Source organism: Aspergillus lucknowensis (genome assembly GCF_044049455.1).
Source record: "Aspergillus lucknowensis strain CBS 449.75 chromosome Unknown BJX67scaffold_36, whole genome shotgun sequence".
In the NCBI taxonomy this organism is placed as follows: domain Eukaryota; kingdom Fungi; phylum Ascomycota; class Eurotiomycetes; order Eurotiales; family Aspergillaceae; genus Aspergillus; species Aspergillus lucknowensis.
Genome location: NW_027263580.1, coordinates 188,701 through 202,190, shown reverse-complemented (window position 1 = coordinate 202,190; position 13,490 = coordinate 188,701). Strand labels below are relative to the sequence as shown.

Below are 13,490 nucleotides of genomic sequence, written 5' to 3'. Positions count from 1 at the left end.
CAATCCCAATTGAAACACTATATAATACACGGTTCCGTCATTCGAACGTAGTAAAATCGTTTGAAATCGAGCTCTTGTGTCGTCGACCAGCGCAGAATGCCCCTAATACCGGTCTCGATCCGAGTTTTCGACGCGGGGAGCGAGTGCGTTTAGAGACTTGATCCATCAGCGATGACGCAAAGAGGTAAGAGACTTATCAAACCGGTACTCACGGAGGGAGGAGGAGCTCAGAGAGACTGCTGTGCAGGAAGGCAACGCCGGCCTACAGGCAGAGTATTAGTAATGGTTTCGACACAGGATTCTGGTGGAATGGAGCGTACGCCAAAGACCAGGATGCTCCTCACGATAGTCGCATTCTCGGGGGCGGTGATCTGCTCGTATGTGGCGCTGAGAAAGCCTTTCTCGGTCTGCTTGGGAGGCATGATTGGTATGGCTGAAGAAGACGCGCAGGAGAAAGATGGGATGCCGTGATGGTGTCGAGGATGAAGTCTAAAGATGGATGGTTGACCAAAAGTGGCTCCGAGAAATCTGTCGGCGATGCTTGGCGCCGCCTTTGCGCTTGGAGCTTTTCGCGGCACCCGTACTTATTATCGAGCAGCTTTCGCGATCATTCGGGGATTGACAGACGAGATCTGCGCAAAGGTTAGAAGTCGAGAATCAAGAATTGCGGCCCTCTAAATCAGTTGCTCTCGAACTTTGTCTCTTTTTTCCCCCGCGCTAGCCAACCACCTAGAGTGGTATCCGTTCGCGCTTTCGTCCTGCGCAAGGCTGGACGCAACCATGGCAAACGTGGATGAACTGTTTAAGGTGAGCCCGTATTCTCGCTGATATTTAGGGGGCCTTGGCTAATAGAAAAAGAAACCGTTGTCGGTAGGGAGTGCCAAACGGAAATTAGATGTCACGAAAGATCCAAGTACGTGCCACACGTCTACCGTCTGGAAAACAGTTCGAAATGACTGAATCGCGATGAAACAGACGAGCTTTACAAAGCCGCCAAATTGGAAGCCAACGGTGACGTTAAATCAAAAGGAAAGGTGCCTACGGTGGAAGACGAGGACGAGGAGGATGGCTATGCTGGTCCGGAACTCCCACCCGATTTCGAATCCGAGAACATACCCGACGATGATGAAGGACGCTTTTTCGGAGGAGGAATGGAACGCGAAACAGCCCAGGCCATGAATTACATTGACAATCAGGACCAGGGAGAGGTTATGGTACTGGCTTGCGCCCCATCGTGCGCTGGATTCAATCGCTGATTTCGATATAGAACGAGAAATTCGATATCGCATGGCTACGGCGCTCTGCTCTGAACTTCGAGAAGAAGATATCCAAGAACGCAGAACTGCGGGGGAAGTTTGAGAATGATCCTCAAAAGTGATTCACCCCGACGGAGCTCAATCAATTCAAGACAACTGACTGCGTACAGATTCATGGCTTCTGAGGCCGACCTGGATACAGAGATTAAAAGCTTGTCTATCTTGTCGGAGCATCCCGAGTTGTACCACGAGTTCGCCAAGTTAGGATGCGTGGGTTCTCTTATCTCTCTTCTCTCCCACGAAAACGCCGACATTGCCATCGATGCGATCCAAATCATCAGCGAGTTGACCGATGAAGATGTGGAAGCAGAACAAGAGCAGTGGGGGGCACTGGTGGATGCGATGGTACGTGGCTGCTATCGTATGTCTTTCCTAGAATATTAACGGATATAGTTGGACGCGGATCTCATTGAACTTCTCGCCCAAAATTTGTCACGCTTCGACGAAGAATCAGAGGTTGATAGGGCTGGAGTCTACTACATCTTGAGTGAGTGCCCTATGTCCTTTGCGTAAGGTAGTGGCGGTCTAACACAAGCAGGCGTATTTGAAAATCTTGCCTCACAGGCCTCCATTGCGGAGAGAATCGGACAGGACCCTAACACGATGCCTTGGCTGCTTACCCGTATACAAAAGAAAGAGCGACCTGTGAGCCAAAACCAGCAATACTCGGCGGAAATTCTGGCTATTCTTTTACAGTCCGGTTCTAAGAATCGTGACCGCTTCAACGGCCTTGGCGGAGTAGATGCTCTACTTCAGCTGCTCAGTCAGTACCGAAAGCGTGACCCAGAGAAGGATTCAGATGAAGAGGAATATGCCGAAAATCTATTTGACTGCTTGACCTGTCTGGTGGATGACGATGCTGGAAAGGAGAAGTTCCTGGACGGAGAAGGCATTGAACTTGCACAGATCATGCTGAAGGAAGGGAGGTTCAGCAAAATTAGAGCTCTTCGGGTTCTAGATCATGCTCTGGGTGGCGTTGGAGGTGTGCATTCTTGTGAGAGGCTGGTCGAGGCCGCAGGATTGAGAACCATATTCGGCATGTTCATGCGGAAGGTAGGGCTGTTTCACCCCTCGTTAGATGCGGAATAGTAGCTAATCCCTCCCAGCAAGAGAATCAAATAATAGAACACTTATTGGGCATCTTTAGTTCTCTTCTGCGCCTCCTCCCTGGGGGCTCAGCACCGCGGATCCGCACCCTAGCTAAATTCATGGAGAAAGATTATGAGAAAATTGACAAACTCGTCAAGCTGAGACGTGACTTTGCGTCGAGAGTTTCGCCCGTCGAGCAATCAATTGAGAAGCAGCGGAAACAGTCGACAAGGGAAGAACAGGAGGTTATGGAAGCCGAATGGCTCTCACGAAGGTTTGACGTAGGGCTTTTCTCTCTGCAGGTTAGTCGCTTTCACCGCTGTGGGGTTTTCATGTCCTGACTCAAGAGCAGCTTATCGATGTCATATTGGCTTGGCTAGTTGCCGAAGATGACGGCGCAAAAAAGAAGATCGTGTCAGCCTTATCAGACCGGGACGAAGATCTATCTCTCATTCGAAAAACGTTGCAAGGTGAGTTGCAGTCGACGTTCCAGCACAGACTCGTACATACTAACCACCCACTAGAGCAAATAGAAGGGCTTTCAGTCGATGAGGCGGGAGAGAAAGATCATAAGGAGATGCTGCAAACTCTACTGCAGTTTCTGTAAAGTAATTATCCCATAGCAAACCGGATTTATAACAGAGAGTATACACTTGTTGCCTGAGGCAATCAAGAGATGAAGCTGTTCAGTTCACGTGACGATAACTTTTCTTCACTCTGCTATGATCCTCACCGCCTGCCTCCCCAGGATGCCCAACGCCGCTAGTGGCGGCCTTGGTGAATGGCTGGAGAACTTGTGTTCAAGAGAGATTCAGCACCTCTTCGATTCTTCCTTCCAGCATCCACTGCCAGGCTGGGAAATCCCAACTTTCATCCACCTGAGCTTCTTACTTTGCTCAGAACCCCTCACTTTGTGTTTCTGAGGTTCTGGTTAGAGGTACTCGGTGTCTCCTTCGCAGTTGACAACCTGCAGCGCAGTTCTCTGGCCGAGCGCGTCGCGCCCTTTGCGCCCTTCGACTCTCCGTCCATTCGCTCGAGGATATTCGATCGGTATTCGTCAAGATGGCCGACTATGGCGATGCTTTCGAGGAGGAGTATTACGATGATATGGATGAGGGGATTACGTCGGAGGACTGCTGGACTGTGATTTCATCTTTCTTTGATACAAAAGGTTTAGTCTCACAGCAGCTGGACTCTTTCGATGAGTTCATCTCGTCAACCATGCAGGAGCTGGTGGAGGAACAAGGCCAAGTGACCCTCGATCAAACACTTCCTCCGACCGAAGATGAAGTTGACCCCGTCGTCGTCCGCCGATACGAACTCAAGTTTGGAACCGTCATGCTCTCCAGGCCCTCCGTCACCGAGGGTGATGGCGCCACTACCATCATGTTGCCGCAGGAGGCTCGTTTGCGTAATCTCACCTACGCCAGCCCGCTATACCTTGGGATCACAAAGAGAATTATGGAGGGGCGAGAGCGCCTCGTCGCTGACCGTGACGATGAAGATATGATGGATTCAAATGAGGACAGGAAAGCGCAGGGAACTTATCTCTCATGGGAGCAGAAGGAATTGCCTGGAGACCAGGCCAAAGAGGAAACCGTCTTCATTGGAAAGATGCCAATCATGCTCAAGTCCAAGTACTGTATTCTCAAGGATTTGAGCGAGCAGGCTCTCTACAACTGGAATGAGTGCCCGTACGACTCGGGTGGCTATTTCATAATCAATGGAAGTGAAAAGGTCTTGATTGCGCAGGAACGCAGCGCAGGAAACACCGTCCAGGTATTCAAAAAAGCTCCACCGAGTCCGACGCCCTACGTTGCCGAAATTCGCAGTGCCGTCGAGAAGGGTTCGAGGCTACTTTCGCAATTGGCTCTCAAATTGTTTGCTAGGGGTGACAGTGCGAAGGGTGGTTTTGGCCCGACCATTAGGTCAACGCTACCTTACGTTAAGACCGACATTCCGATCGTCGTTGTTTTCCGCGCACTAGGTGTTGTCTCAGATGAAGATATCCTCAACCACATTTGCTACGACCGAAACGATACGCCTATGCTGGAGATGCTAAAACCCTGTATCGAGGAAGGTTTCGTTATTCAAGATCGTGAGGTTGCATTAGACTTCATCGCTAAGAGAGGCTCTTCGCAGTCCAGCATGAACCATGAACGTCGCGTTAGATATGCCAGGGAAATCATGCAGAAGGAGCTGCTGCCGCACATCTCTCAAAGCGAGGGCAGCGAAACCCGGAAGGCCTTCTTCTTGGGCTACATGGTGCATAGGCTTCTCCAGTGCGCTCTTGGACGTCGCGACGTTGATGATCGTGATCATTTCGGGAAGAAGCGTCTTGATCTAGCAGGGCCACTTCTCGCAAACCTTTTCCGCGTGCTATTTACCAGAGTCACCAGAGATCTTCAGCGCTACGTACAACGATGTGTGGAAACGAACAGGGAGATCTACCTGAACATTGGTATCAAGGCCAGCACCTTAACTGGCGGTTTGAAATATGCCCTGGCTACCGGTAATTGGGGAGAGCAGAAGAAGGCAGCCAGCGCTAAGGCAGGTGTGTCGCAAGTGCTTAGTCGCTACACCTACGCTTCTACCTTGTCACATCTTCGGCGAACAAACACACCAATAGGTCGTGACGGAAAGATTGCCAAACCTCGCCAACTACACAACACACACTGGGGCTTGGTATGCCCTGCGGAAACGCCAGAAGGTCAGGCATGTGGTTTGGTAAAGAACCTCGCACTTATGTGCTACATCACTGTTGGTACCCCTAGCGAGCCTATCATTGATTTCATGATCCAGCGCAATATGGAAGTGCTTGAGGAGTTTGAGCCCCAAGTCACTCCAAATGCGACGAAAGTGTTTGTGAACGGTGTTTGGGTCGGTGTCCATCGCGATCCTGCGCATCTCGTCAATACTATGCTTTCTCTTCGCCGGAGAAACATGATCTCTCACGAAGTCAGTCTTATTCGAGACATCCGTGAGCGGGAGTTCAAGATTTTCACCGATGCTGGCCGTGTCTGCCGACCGCTTTTCGTCATTGACAACGATCCAAAGAGCGAGAACTGCGGTAACCTAGTTCTGAATAAGGAGCACATTCGCAAGCTAGAGCAGGATAAGGAACTCCCACCTGACTTGGATCCAGAGGACCGTCGCGAGCGCTACTTTGGATGGGATGGTTTAGTTAAATCAGGTGTCGTTGAGTACGTGGATGCAGAGGAAGAAGAGACCATTATGATCGTCATGACGCCAGAAGACTTGGAGATCTCAAAGCAGCTTCAGGCAGGATACGCCCTTCCCGAAGAGGAACACGATCCAAACAAACGTGTGCGGTCCATTCTAAGCCAGCGGGCACATACCTGGACACATTGCGAGATCCACCCAAGTATGATTCTTGGTGTTTGTGCCAGTATTATTCCTTTCCCCGATCACAACCAGTCGCCCCGTAACACCTACCAGTCTGCCATGGGTAAACAGGCTATGGGTGTGTTCTTGACCAACTTCGATCAACGCATGGAAACCATGGCAAATATCCTCTACTACCCACAGAAGCCGCTGGCGACAACGCGATCAATGGAGTTTTTGCGTTTCCGTGAATTGCCTGCTGGCCAGAATGCAATTGTCGCTATCGCCTGTTATTCAGGGTATAATCAGGAAGATTCAGTCATCATGAACCAGAGCAGTATTGATCGTGGCCTTTTCCGCAGTCTGTTTTACCGAACTTACACAGACAGTGAGAAGATGGTTGGTCTAACAGTTGTCGAACGCTTCGAGAAACCCATGCGATCGGATACGATCGGCATGCGGAAGGGCACCTACGACAAACTGGACGAAGACGGTATTATCGCGCCAGGTGTGCGTGTCTCGGGTGAGGACATTATTATCGGCAAGACCGCTCCCCTGGCTCCAGACGCAGAGGAACTCGGTCAGCGGACCAAGGCTCACACCAAGCTCGACGTGTCGACACCGCTCCGCAGCACGGAAAGTGGTATTGTCGACCAGGTTTTGGTATCAACTAGCAACGATGACCTGAAGTTCGTCAAGGTGCGAATGAGGACGACGAAGGTCCCTCAGATAGGTGACAAGTTTGCTTCACGTCATGGTCAGAAAGGTACGATTGGTATCACCTACCGACAGGAAGACATGCCGTTCACTCGCGAGGGTATTACTCCCGATCTTATCATCAACCCGCACGCCATTCCATCTCGTATGACCATTGCTCACTTGATCGAGTGTCAGCTCAGTAAAGTGTCTGCACTGCGTGGTTTCGAGGGTGATGCGACCCCGTTTACAGATGTCACTGTTGACTCGGTATCCCGCCTCCTCCGCGAGCATGGCTACCAGTCTCGTGGATTCGAGGTGATGTACAACGGCCACACTGGACGGAAGTTGGTAGCGCAGGTCTTTTTGGGGCCGACGTACTACCAGCGGCTGCGACACATGGTGGACGACAAGATTCACGCTCGTGCGCGGGGACCGACGCAGATCTTGACTCGCCAGCCCGTAGAAGGTCGTGCTCGTGACGGTGGTCTTCGATTCGGAGAGATGGAACGCGATTGTATGATTGCACACGGTGCCAGCTCATTCCTGAAGGAGCGATTATTCGACGTCTCGGACCCGTTCCGTGTCCACATCTGTGATGACTGCGGGCTGATGACCCCCATCGCGTAAGTTGACCCCAGCGATTTGATTTGTGGATTGATTGTTGTGAAGATTTGGCCAGGATTGGAGCTAACACGAGAACCCATGTGGCAGGAAATTGAAGAAGGGACTCTTCGAGTGTCGACTGTGCAACAACAAGCACCGAATCTCTCAGGTGCATATCCCATATGCAGCCAAGCTTCTCTTCCAGGAGTTAGCGGCGATGAATATCTCTGCTCGGATGTTTACGAATCGGTCCGGGGTGTCCGTGCGATGAGGGGTGACCTGAGGCCGTGTACAAATGTTTCCGTCCGTTTCTTTTCTTCCACGCTGGCGATGCGATTGTTCTTTTCCGTGAGCTAAATTTTGGGGATATCAAGTAAAAACAGAGCCTTGGGCATTTCCTGGCGTATATGGGCCGAGGGTAGATATCTTTCGATACAATCAACAAACTTGAAATAATATCAGATTTTGGTCATTCGACTTGATCATTCCTTGTCTTAGTGGCGCTAAATATGCAAAGTTGACTCGTCATCCTCGGTGGAGGGAAGGACTCCATACTCCAACTGGACAAGGGCATTGTTGAGGTTGGATCTTCGCCAGTTGAGCCGTCCAGTCTGCAGCATGACGTGCAGTGATGCCACCTATCGGTCTGTTGTGAGTGTATCATGATCCGCGATGCACCAAGTGCAATTCAACAAGATTCGTGGATATGCTCTGAAGTACAGTGGTCTCAACGCAGAAGAATGCCAAAAAATAGTGGGGCCACCCACCACCGGCGTAAATTCCCACAACTGTATCCGTCTCTGAAGCAATCTTGAAGAGTCAAACTCTCGATTTCTTGACTCTTCCGAGGGGGCGTCGAGTCCCGGGCCCCCTCTTCAGCATCTGAATTGATGCATTGAGAGAGATCCTGTGATTGGATGGTCGGGTGCTGTCATCCTGCAGCGCTCCCATGCATAAGCCAATGGAAAGTGACGATTTACCGCCGCACGAACCCCGCAGAGGTGATCAGCAGAATGATTGGCTGCGATGCAATCCCAGAATAGAATGCTCCAAAGAGACGACAGGCCGAGAGTCTCTCTCCTCGGCCAGCGCTGCCCTTCCTTAAAGATGCTGCAAGCGCCTGCCTTCCTCTTTTCTTCTTCTTTTCTTTCTTCTTCAGCAAGCCAGTCTTGTCGAAGCTGCCTTAATTTGGAGTATTCTGTGCACTGGTTGCACTTGGTTGTTTGTTCTTCGCTTCTGCTGCCCCATACTTTAATCTTCATCCTCTTTGACCCCTCTATATCCAGAAAACCCTCGGACGAGCTGTGCTCTCTGAGAGATACATCTTCTTGCCTTGCTATCTGCTGTGCAGAGTACTCCCAAATTAATCAATTCTTGACGGTTTCACTGCTCTCGTCGCCGGTCGACCTGACTTTGGTATCCGTTCGCCAGCTCAGACGAACTTGCTCCGCCTCGTTGCTTTCTGTCGAACGACTCTTCTATTCTAATTATCTCTTCGTGTCGTGGACTGGATCCTCGAGACAGACAAAGAAAGACACGCGCCGCTGTTGCCCTGCCACCCAACAGCTTGAGAAACAACAAGCCACCCAACAGCACCGCAACGCCTTGTGAACTGGATTGAATCGGCTCTGGCAGTCAATTTATCTCTCAGTTCATCGTCACGACCCCCGATCGCTTCTCGACACGCTTTTTACGATCGTCTACCTTTTTTTCGCACTCGATAATTACTTCCCACCTCGATAATTTCTAGTATAACCCGGTCAATCACTCAACCGACAACATGTCCGCTGTTCAACTCAAGTTTAACCTGCGCACCTCGTCCAACGTCAAGACCGTCCACCTGCTGGGCTCTTGGGACAACTACTCGCGTCAGATTCCGCTGTCGCGCGACAACTCCAAGTCCGGCTCGTGGGTTGGAAAGTTCCGCTTCCAGACTTCCATGCTGAAGCTTGGTGGGCGCTACTGGTACTACGTATGTCTTTGCAATGCTGTGTCTTGACAGTGACAACCAGCTAACTAACGAGAACAGTACATCCTCGACGGCTACCACGTCTCCCATGACCCAGCCGCCGACTACACCGTCGAACCCACCACCGGCCGCAAGCTCAACATCCTCGACGTGCCGGGAGGCAAGGAATCCTCGTCCTCGCACACGTCCTCCCGCCGGCCCCGCCGCGGCTCAACAGACATCGCCACTGGCCGCGCCCTCTCCCCATCCAAGATCCAGCACCCCAAGCCCTCAAAGCCCTACGCCTCGCGTCAAATCCGCGAAGCCGACTTCGCCCCCAACATGGAGGAGCTCACCCGTCGCTTTGCGGGCTCCCGTATGTCCGACGACTACGATCTCTCCAACTCGCCGCCCAGCTCCGTCGGCTCTTCCCTGTCTTCCCGGTCTTCGGGGAGCACGTCGCCATCCTCGCTCTCGTCTATGTCCGATCCGCCGTCCGTGTGCCACTGTGAGCGGTACGGGATCACGCGCAAGGGCGATCGCGTCAAGCTCGACTGTGGCGGGAGCCGCTGCGGGTATATCACGGAGTCTTCGGAGGATAGCTGCTCTGAGGAGTCGGATAGCGATGAGGAGTATCGCCATGCGCGCCGTGCTGTCCGGCGCCAGGGGATTGTTGTGAGGCGTTAGACGGAAAGAGGTCGAGTCAAGACGTCTTCCCTCCCTTCGTCCCCTCTTTCTCTCCTCTCGACAAAGACAAATACCGGATTGACTGGCTCAGATCGGCTTGACATTGCATGTGCGTGTTGAACAGTACATTGCGTTCAGTACATCAGTCACTCTTTTACCCGGCTACAAGCTAGGTTGACAACTCACTGATATATAGAAAAAATTGCTGAAAAAAAAAGGGCTGAACCAGCCTCGGCCTTCATATGGGCCACGATGCGAGCTGTGCTCGACTCGTGTCCGGTGTGGGGTTCGAAGGGGTTGGTTCGCGGGATATAAATGAGAAGGGGCAGACAGGACAAGGACCGCTCTGTTGTGTTTCGTCCCAACAGCCAGGCGGGTGAGTGGTAGGAGAAGGAGAAGGGGTAGAGAGTATATAGGTAGTGAAAACGAAGAAGATGAGATGAATGATGGTGACGATGAATAACGACTGGTTATATAACTATACACGATCTCCACAGAGCGTAGTCGGATCATCCGCCTCGGGAAATCCGAGGGCGTTAAACTATATCAACTGTCAGGATCCTCAACCATCTTAACGCAGGATCAAAAAAAAAAGAATCAAGAAAGAGAAAAACAGAAAATGCCACCGCCCCCATTAACAACAATATACAAAGAAATCAACTCCACCGAAATCTCAACAGACATCTACCTCCCACCACCATCCCCGCAGCATGCCTCATCCTCCAGCCCGCATCCGCATCCGCATCCCCACCCAGTCCGTACGTCCCATCCCTCCCAAAAAACACTATCTACCCAACACATCATCCCCTTTGAAACTAAAGCTCTGAAAAAAGAAATAGTAATAAACATCCACGGCGGCGCCTTCATGCTCGGCCACTCGGGGATGGTCTCGATGCCCCAAATCGACGACTGCCTCGCCCGCGGCTGGATCGTTGTCGTGCCCGACCACCGGCTCTGCCCTGGCGTCGATGTGCTGAGTGGGCCGGTGCAGGACGTTAGGGATCTGCTGGCGTGGGTTTACGCGGGCCATTTGGATGCGTTCTTGCACGGGCACGGGCACGGCAAGGCACAGTACCAGGACCAGTACCAGTACCAGTACCGCGTTGATACGGAGAGAGTGATGGCGTTCGGGACATCGAGTGGCGGGTTTTTGGCGCTGTCGTTGGTAAATAAAATAAATTCCTCTTCTTCCGCTTGTTTCTCTTTTAGGTGACGAGGGGAGGGGGGGGTGGGTGAGGATGCTAATCTGGATGAAAGGGATATGATGTCCCCCGTGCGCCCGCGGCAATCCTGGACTTCTACGGCCCCGTGCACTTCGACCATCCGTTCTGGGGTGCGCCGCTTCCGCATGTACAGGCGCTGCTACCACCAGGTGGGTTTGAACCGGGGTTTCTGGAAAGGGTTTACGAGGAATTCCCTGTCCCTACTCGGTCTGGAATCTCGCTCGAGGGCCAGGGAAAGAGGACATCTCCGACTACGGGTTCGAGTGCGACTACGCAGACGACCAGCTCGCAAGGGCAGGGGGACGCGAATAGACCGGATTTCTCGAGACCCCGGGATGCATTTGCCTTGACGCAGATTGCGAATGGGACGGTGCTGAGCGCGATTTATCCGCGTGGGTGTGGAGCCGGGTTTGATGATATTGACCCCGTTGCTAAAGTGGATGGGGGCTTCCCGCCGACGTTTATTGTGCATGGGGATGCGGATCGGATGGTTCCGGTGGATTTGAGCCGGAGGCTGTTTGGGGTTCTCAAGGAGAAGGGGGTGGAGTGTGGCATGGTGGAGGTTGAGGGGGAGGATCATACGTTTGCGATGGGGATGGAGGTGGGAAGTAGGACTTGGGAGGTGCAGAGGCGAGGGTTTGACTGGCTGGATGCGGTTATTCGGTAGTGTGGCCTATATTTATTCTCCAGTGTATTCGAGCAGAGAGGCTGGTATGGTACAAGAGGGGAGAAGGTGGTGAGGTCGTAAAATCGTAACGTCGTGATCAAGCCCTGTGGCGGCTTACTCTGGATGTGTATAGCCGTATGCCCGGTGGACACCACGTAGGAAGGAAATGGCGTCGCTGAACGCCTTCGTCCGCTTGTTCACGTCGATAGCGAAGGACGGCACTATACAATGAGCACAAATCCAATCAGGGGGGCCATCGAATACATACTCTCAGTCCACCCATGGATCTGTCCCTCAGCGACATATGTCCGTACAACGACAGCGTTCCCGTCCGGGATCTCAGGGGTCTCAGCTAGGTTTCTCGATTCATTGATCGTCTTAGCTTCTCTCTCCAACCTCTCCGTCATCGTGGTCGTCTCGGGCCGCAGGATGCAAGATCCCCCGACGACGAAATACATGTTCTGAGGCAAAGTATTAATATCCGCCAGAGTCGGATGAAGAAGCGGATTCTCAAGGTCCCGCACTCGGTTGGGCCCGGCATACGCGTCGAACAGTGGTTGTAGAAACTGGAGAGGGTCCTTTTCGGGAAACCCTGCGGGTCTTGGTTTCTCCCAAGGGGGGATCCGGAAGTCGACCTGTTCCCATTAGTACAGGGCGAGGCTGGGAAGGAATAAGCCACATATATACCACTCCCTCAAACGACGCACACCCTTTCACCGCGTACTCACTCCCCGCTAATTCCTGTGCAACGGCCAGCGCGAGATTCCCGCCGACAGAAAACCCGCTAACGGTAAAGTTCTTGGGATCCGCATTCCAGAGCCTTTCGGCGTTCTGGAGCAGATACTCTGCGACGTCCTGGACGTCCTCGTGGGCATCGGGAAACGTGTGCACGGGCGTATAGCGGTACGCAGTCGAGACAACCACGGCGCCAGACTTCTCCGCTAGATCAGCGCAGAACCGCGCGTTGCCCTCTGGAAGACCGCCGAGGAATCCGCCTCCATGGATGTTGAGATGGAGGGGGATCTTGCTGGATTGCGGAGCCGGAGATTTAGGGGCGTAGACGACGGCTCGGACGGACTGGCCTGCTGCTCTTTTTAGGGGGATCCTGATTGCGCTGTGATGGGGGAATTTGCGGGCGACGACCCATTCAATTGTGTAGGTGAGGAGAGTGATGGGCTGGAGTGCAAGGAGGAGGAAGCGGATGCGGAGGGGAAGTTTGGGGCCAAAGATGGCATCTCTGATAATGCGGAGGGCACCGAATATGGGCATTATGAGTTGAAGGAGAGAGAAAAAGAGGATAGGAGAAAAGATTTAAGGGGGAAGGGGGACGAAGAAGATTCTTCAAAGGGAAGCGATGTTGTTTGTCCGGGTTCAGTCCAGAACTTGGCCGAGCGCTTCTTCGTATTCATTTCCAGCCAGCGCCGCCTGCACGACTTGGCCTGTTTCTCCCAGTCAGGATCAGTGGTTTGAGACTGTCTATTATTCTTTTGTCTGATTGACGATATTAAGAGATCTACTCTGTAGTTTATACATGGCCCATCACTCATCCATTCATGCTTTCATAGGCTGGCAACGCCAACTGCCCCCAGCCAGTTTTTAGCAGTCTAGAGCCCAGAACGGGACAAATCATAGAGAAACCGAGACTATCAGGTATTCGCTTCCAGAACGAACACACGGAAATGACAGGATGATGCTGTCCGGCAGGCATCGGGACCGGGCTAAAGCGCTGCGATATCCGGTCCAGAGAAGGGAATCGACGACGAGAACAGGACAAGGTTGGTCAAATGCGAATACGGGAGCTGGGAAAAGGTCGAGACAGTGTTCATTAACTTGAGAACGAAGATCCGCTGCTTCGTCGAGCCGTATGCCGAGGGCAGGCGTAGCCCACCAGGACTGTCTTTTCCTGGACCTGG

The 13,490-nt window shown here is 52.4% G+C and overlaps 6 protein-coding genes across 6 annotated transcripts; 4 read left to right on the top strand and 2 right to left on the bottom strand.

The window, feature by feature from the left end:
• Positions 1–208: 208 nt before the first annotated feature.
• On the bottom strand, positions 209–422 carry BJX67DRAFT_383348 (putative TOM core complex subunit Tom6; the record flags this gene model as incomplete). The annotated part of the gene is made up of 2 exons (XM_071033441.1): positions 209–262; positions 321–422. 2 exons carry the CDS (start codon positions 420–422, stop codon positions 209–211), a joined length of 156 nt encoding a protein of 51 aa, XP_070883908.1.
• Positions 423–603: 181 nt separating this feature from the next.
• On the top strand, positions 604–3,106 carry BJX67DRAFT_360109 (beta-catenin-like protein 1). The gene is made up of 10 exons (XM_071029732.1): positions 604–807; positions 859–913; positions 976–1,214; positions 1,268–1,374; positions 1,427–1,661; positions 1,710–1,803; positions 1,855–2,369; positions 2,423–2,707; positions 2,758–2,875; positions 2,930–3,106. The coding sequence occupies exons 1-10, from the start codon at positions 781–783 to the stop codon at positions 3,010–3,012; spliced, it is 1,758 nt and encodes a 585-aa protein (XP_070883907.1). The 5' UTR covers positions 604–780; the 3' UTR covers positions 3,013–3,106.
• A 121-nt stretch (positions 3,107–3,227) lies between these two features.
• On the top strand, positions 3,228–7,529 carry BJX67DRAFT_360106 (DNA-directed RNA polymerase II subunit RPB2). Its single transcript, XM_071029731.1, has 2 exons — positions 3,228–7,072; positions 7,161–7,529. The coding sequence occupies exons 1-2, from the start codon at positions 3,468–3,470 to the stop codon at positions 7,321–7,323; spliced, it is 3,768 nt and encodes a 1,255-aa protein (XP_070883906.1). The 5' UTR covers positions 3,228–3,467; the 3' UTR covers positions 7,324–7,529.
• A 1,219-nt stretch (positions 7,530–8,748) lies between these two features.
• Positions 8,749–9,997, top strand: esdC (GTP-binding protein EsdC). The gene is made up of 2 exons (XM_071025399.1): positions 8,749–9,024; positions 9,082–9,997. The coding sequence occupies exons 1-2, from the start codon at positions 8,833–8,835 to the stop codon at positions 9,685–9,687; spliced, it is 798 nt and encodes a 265-aa protein (XP_070883905.1). The 5' UTR covers positions 8,749–8,832; the 3' UTR covers positions 9,688–9,997.
• Positions 9,998–11,691, top strand: BJX67DRAFT_196695 (uncharacterized protein). Its single transcript, XM_071025400.1, has 3 exons — positions 9,998–10,445; positions 10,527–10,852; positions 10,945–11,691. The coding sequence occupies exons 1-3, from the start codon at positions 10,307–10,309 to the stop codon at positions 11,575–11,577; spliced, it is 1,098 nt and encodes a 365-aa protein (XP_070883904.1). The 5' UTR covers positions 9,998–10,306; the 3' UTR covers positions 11,578–11,691.
• Positions 11,635–13,022, bottom strand: BJX67DRAFT_196634 (putative lipase/esterase family protein). Its single transcript, XM_071025398.1, has 3 exons — positions 12,265–13,022; positions 11,846–12,212; positions 11,635–11,798 (listed from the first exon to the last, which is right to left on the bottom strand). Exons 1-3 carry the CDS (start codon positions 12,844–12,846, stop codon positions 11,692–11,694), a joined length of 1,056 nt encoding a protein of 351 aa, XP_070883903.1. The 5' UTR covers positions 12,847–13,022; the 3' UTR covers positions 11,635–11,691.
• Between the last annotated feature and the right edge of the window lie 468 nt (positions 13,023–13,490).